Source organism: Rattus norvegicus, chromosome 19 (genome assembly GCF_036323735.1).
Source record: "Rattus norvegicus strain BN/NHsdMcwi chromosome 19, GRCr8, whole genome shotgun sequence".
Taxonomy (NCBI): domain Eukaryota; kingdom Metazoa; phylum Chordata; class Mammalia; order Rodentia; family Muridae; genus Rattus; species Rattus norvegicus.
Genome location: NC_086037.1, coordinates 30,109,002 through 30,115,001, shown reverse-complemented (window position 1 = coordinate 30,115,001; position 6,000 = coordinate 30,109,002). Strand labels below are relative to the sequence as shown.

The 6,000-nt window shown below is 39.6% G+C and overlaps 1 protein-coding gene across 2 annotated transcripts in view; it reads right to left on the bottom strand.

The window, feature by feature from the left end:
• Ces1c (carboxylesterase 1C) overlaps nucleotides 1-6,000 on the bottom strand; it is a 29,149-nt gene that overhangs the window by 13,530 nt on the left and 9,619 nt on the right. For both annotated transcript variants that reach the window (XM_006255172.5, NM_017004.1), the window contains exons 7-9: nucleotides 4,916-5,020; nucleotides 1,786-1,926; nucleotides 652-732 (exon numbers count right to left, since the gene is read on the bottom strand). In XM_006255172.5, coding sequence (XP_006255234.2) covers nucleotides 652-732; nucleotides 1,786-1,926; nucleotides 4,916-5,020 — 327 coding nt within the window. The remainder of the gene's footprint in view (nucleotides 1-651; nucleotides 733-1,785; nucleotides 1,927-4,915; nucleotides 5,021-6,000) is intronic.

Sequence of the window (6,000 nt, the reverse complement as noted above, 5' to 3'; positions counted from 1 at the left end):
CTGGAACCATCTAATGGCTTGGAAACTGTTGTCTAGTGACAACAGTTGTCTTCAGTTGTTTCTAAAGGAAGTAAATATTCAGTATCTTCCCCTGTTCTATAGGGGAAAGATACCTTTTGTCCCCTAGCACATAGAATAGGCTACATCTAGGGAATGGAATGAAAAAACGCATGACTCATGAGACTTATCCAGTCAGTAAGTATTTAGTTTTAGATGTACAGAGTCCAGAATACCTGTTCAGTGGTCTACTGATAACAGAAGCTCGTGCATCAGAAAAGCAGGGAACCTACAAGCTGTAGCTGTCCTAGTGCCCGCCTAGCTGATATGCCTCCTAACTACGTGGTCTTAGGCCTGCAATGTATAAACCTGAAGGTCTTTGTTAGTCATGGAATCATTTTTTTCCAGGTATAAAGCTTTCCAAATAACACCTCACCCCCACACACAGAAACTTGTCCTGAGCCCATGGGGAGTTTTGTTTGATGAACAACAAATGTGAATTTGTTACACTGGAATGCAAAGTAGATGGCGTAGAAAAGTGGGAAGGATATCCCAGTCACCACCATTGTTGGCAGCCATTGAATTTGTCTGCGATTAAAGCGAGTCACTGACCTTTGTTTTCCAACCAATTCCCATGACTCCCTAGACTCTTACAAGGTTAGGGCTGAACCTCCTCAAGAGGGAACTGGCCATTTTCTCATTCATTCTGCCTTCAGAGAGTAGATTTCCCATCATCTGTTAAACATATGGTAAAACATTAGTGAGTCCCAGTAAATTAAGAAGAACCAGACCAACCAAGAAAACCAAATGAAATAAAGGCGCCTGGGGGACAGTGCTAACAGATATGGGAGTTTATGATTCTGAAAAAAATTAAGCAAGCAAAAGAAATGGACCTGTATGAATAAAGCCAATCCATTCCCTAGAAGACAGTCATGCGATTGTATTTATTACACTATTATTTATATTTATTACACTATCATTTATTTATATTTATGTATAATATATTTATTTATATTTATTATATTATATGACATATTTATTTACATTTATATATAATATATTAATTTATATTTATTATATTATATATTATATAGTATTATATAATATTTATTTATATTTATCATATTATATATTATATAATATTATATAATATATTTATTTATATTTATTACACTATTATTTATATTTATTACACTATTATTCATTTATATTTATTACACTATTATTACACTAGTATGATTACACTATGTATTTATTACACAATGTTTCTCAAGGCAGTAGAGCATTCAGGAAAGGGTCATGTACAGAGGACACAGGCCACACACCCTCAGACTCAGGTGACAGGGAGAAAGGAGACCTAGTATTTTGTTTGTGTCAATGTTTTTGTGATGCCCTATGAGACCCTTCTGCAGAACTCTGGGGATGTGCTGATCCTGTCCACATTTGCACTCAGAGATCTGCTCTGGTCTCAGTGTGTCTTCTAGCTTTGTAAGCCACACTCTAGGCAGATACCAGGGCCCTAAAATGCCTGCTTGAGAGGAGTCACCATTGCTGAGCTTGGTGATGGGTAATTAGAGTCCTGAGCCATCTTGAGTAGTTCCTTTAGAAAGTTTTGAATCCCTTCTCTGGCTCAGATATAAATTAGTACTCCAAAGGGCGTTATCAAGGACTCTCAAAACAAATTTACATGGAAAATTTTAAGCCTCTTTGAATTAACACTGGATCAGAGCAGGGAGGATGAAGGTTGCGCCTCTGTGGAGTGTATCTAAGAGGTCTGTGCATTCTCACCGTTGGAATGATCCAGCCAAACTCTTGCTTGTTGAAGCCCACTATGTAGGGGACCGTGTTGAAACTCTTCTCAGTCAGGATCTCTTCCGGTGTCTTTGGCAGTACCACTCCATCAATCACAGTGGACATGGAGGTATTGTCCTGAGAAAAACAGAAATATCATACTTATGAATATCACAGCTTACCTTTGATCCACATCTCCTCTTTTCCTGCCCGAGAGCTTGCCAAGCAGAAAGACTCCTGTGACTAATGTCCTAAAGACAATGACTGAGCTTAGGAGACTTAGAGGTCAGAACCATGAGGTGTGGGCCAGCAATGGCAGCACAATGGTGGTAAGGAATTGGGGAGAGGAAAATTCTCACTTATTAATAAGGGCTGATTGCCTCTGTTTATCCATATGTAGATCTGCTTGCTTTGGGGTATGTAGTTGGCTTTGAGAAGTACTGAGCTTATCACTTTAGGAGCCCAAACTGAAATCTTGTTTCTATTTAGAGAAATAAAATACCACAGCAGACACCAGATTCCGTCCAATAGACTGATAATAGAAAATACCAACTAGGCACAACACTGCCACCTTGAAAGAGCTGATTAGTGAAGACAGAATGTTCTAATTCTGTCAAGAAGAGATGCTTTCTGAAGGAAGATGACGTGCTGGACACACAACGCTGGTCTTTTTGATATCTGGAGTGGTATCTACATGATCACTATAGACAACTGAAGAAAAGAGTGGGTCTTTCTAAGCAGTGGGAAGAAAATGAATCAAGTGAGTGAGGAGTCTGTGTACAGGGCTCATCCTGGGAAAGTCACAGCAGCCTGGACTTGGGAGACTTCTCTGGGAGAGTGTTAGAGAGGGGGCCACATAGGGGAATTAATTTTTACATATAATGTATGGCACGGTTTTCTTTACGTTTAACTAAAATTCCATTGTGTATGCATAACACATTTTCATTATTCATTCTTCTGTTGACAGAGATGTGGATTCCATTTCTTTGCTATTATGAATTATAGTGAGTTAACAAATATAGAAGTGAGCAGGCAGTAAACAACAAAGACTAATTGTTAAAAAAATTCATAGCAAAACCTAATTCTTTGATATAATATTCCTAGTTTGCTTTAACAGCCTAGGGTCACAGGGAGTCACAGTTAGAGAATTGTCAGGATCATATTGATTTGTGGGCATGTCCGTGGAGGAATGTTTTGTTTGCCCACTGTGGGCAGCACCATTCCCTAGAAACCATGTCCTAAGCTATATAAGAAAACTAGCCAAGTATGAGTCTTCCCATGAGTCAGCAAGCAGCCTTCCTCCACAGACTCTGCTATACTTATTTCCTTAGCTGAACAGGCCTACTTGGGATCCTGCTTCATGTCCTCCCTCAGTGATGAACCATAGCCTAGAGATGAACACAAATAAACTCTTTACTCTACCATACTGCTGTATATCTCAGGGTTTTAATCACAGCAACAGAAAGGAAAGTAGAGCAGAAATCTATGTGGCACCTTCCTGGCACTCAAGGCTGTTTTTGGGTTACTATCCTAGCGCAGGGAATGAACTTAATCCTGTAAGCCAAGTGAGGCTTTTAAGAAGGGAAATAGCATGGTCTATCTTGTATTCTCAAGGAGCAAAGAGAGGGAAAAAGGAAAGCAGAGGCAGAAGATATCCAGAAGACAGACAGTAAGGGCTTGCATGGATAAGCACCTGACAGTCAAAAGAAGACATTGATATCAGCAACCATGAGACCCACAGAAGGGCTACTACTGCTCAGTTATACTGAGAGCTGCACGTTGAGGCCACAAGTTTTGCCATTTTTGAGTTCAGGGAAGCCAAAGGCATCTTTCCCTTTTCTGTTTATCCCATGCCTCACAACCTGCTTATCAGTAAGTCCAGATGGAAATTCCTTTCAAAGTTCCTGCACTCTAGCCACATCCCATCACCCACTCCTCAGTCCCTGGTGTGATACAGAACCCCTACAGTGCAAGACCAGCCCCCCCACCCCACCCCCACAGTGCAAAGTCTTCCCATCAATCTCTTTGCTCCTTCCCAGACCCTTCTCTGTTCAATGTATTTCTACATTGCACTTAGTGTTAAGGTTTATGCCTGCAATCTCGACATTTGGGAGGCTGAGGTAGGCGGATCACAAATTCCTAGGCTACAAAGTAGGAGCCTATTTCAAAACAACAAATAAACACTAGACAGTAAAAAGAAAAAGACCAGCGTTCAGAGCTCACTGATCATGCTTCCTGTTGATTCATAATAGAGCAACCTTCCTAGCTGAAGCAGCCCCTCCCATCTCGGTGACTTCCTTAAGCCTGCTCCTTCCTCATTGCCTTTGATTTTAAAGGGAAGAAAGCAAAGGCAAAAATGTAATTATAATATCAAAAATGAAAACAATACAATTGGTGAGTTGTATGTAGACACTGACAGACAAAACTTTTTTCATAGTTAGGTGAAGAATGGTCCATTGTTTGAATGCTTGACAGAATGAAAGATATGTGTTGATCAGATCACTCATGAATGAGGGACATACTGAAAATATAATAAAAAAATTATGGATATATTTTTACCAAATTGATGAAAAGAAATGAATGAATAGGATGGTCGGTAGCATGAATGAATGAATCAGTGGGTGATAGATGAATGGACGGATATAGATGGCTATCCTAGGGCCATAATTGAGAATTATGATAACCTTATAAATTCTAGAGAAATTGGCTACTACTTTGTTATAAATTAATTTTTAAAGCAACCAATAGATGACACTTTTCTGAAAAACTCGTAATTGAAGATCCCTGAAATTTAGGATAGTAGTTTTTGTTTGTTTGTTCGTTTTTAAGACTATAGAATGTCTTATTCACTAAAATGTTACAAGAATGTTCAAAAGCAAGTTTTGATAATTTTGAAAGATTTCTATGCAATTCTTCATCGTGGGACATAGAATTGGACTAATTTTTGACATTTAAGGTGTTTCATAATAGGAAATGAAATTCCCAGTTGAGATCAGGAGGCTGACATTCTTCCCAAGAGCTGAGAAATTGTCCCCGTAGAGTCTATCCAGTGCAAGAACACAAAAGAAATAAAGTTTGGGGCCAAGGACACAGAATAGTGGCAATTAGAAGGGATACACATATGTACCAGTTTCACTGTAAGCTCCAAGAGCTCAGCCTCTGTCTTCTGGCGCAAGCACTGAACCATGGCGGCTGATGAGGTGTTATTACACCCAGAAAGAGTAGCAATCATCTGAAAAAATCACAGGCAACACCAGAGGTCAGGAGTAATGTCTATATTCTCTGTCAGTGTAGATTCTAATCCAATCTCCTCTTCCTCCTCCTCCTCCTCTTCCTTTCCTTCCTCCTCCTTCTTCTCCCCTCTCTTCCCCCGTCTTCCACTTTCCCTACCTCTCCCCTCACTCCCTCTCTCTTTTTACTTTCATTCTTTCTTATTTATGATGATGATGATGGTGATGATGATGATGGTGGTGGTGGTGGTGGTGATGATGATGGTGATGATGATGATGATGATTATGACGTTTTCATGATAGGATTTTACTAAGTACCCTGGCTAACCCAGGACTTGTCATACAGACCAGGATGGCCTCAATCTTTCATTTCTTCTTTCTGTCTTTGCCAGAAACCAGGTATCTGAATTATGGTTACGCATCACCAGGTTTTGCTCTCACATCTTCTTTTGTAAGGTGATAGAGGGTTTGTAAATTGTCTAAATAGGTACTTCTCAATTTATGGATTTTGAGCCCTTTGGGTCATTTTGTAAAACTGGAAATGTATCCAGCATATCAGGATGCATTAGCAAAATTACAGTTATCAAGTGGCAAAAAAACTAATCTCATGGTTGAGGGTCAACAGGACTTGAGGAACTGTATTAAAGGGTCTCAGTATTAGAAAGGTTGAGAACCATTGTTCTAAATTAGCAGATGTAAATACTACGTCCCACAGAATTTTGCCTCTATTACTAACTGGAATAATGACATGAGTGGGTCATGTTGCACATGCGCACCCGAACACTGAGTACAATGTTCTCCAATTTGAATGTCTCTAAGGAGGCCATTTGAAGTGAACAATGATGTCTGTTTGGTTTCATACACTACTTCTCCCAACGTAAGGTATCTGAGTAACATGATTCACATGAAGGTAGGTCAGAACTTGCAGAATGTGTCTTTGCTATGAGCCAAAAGGCAGGCCTTCTGCCCAGCAATTTTTGGG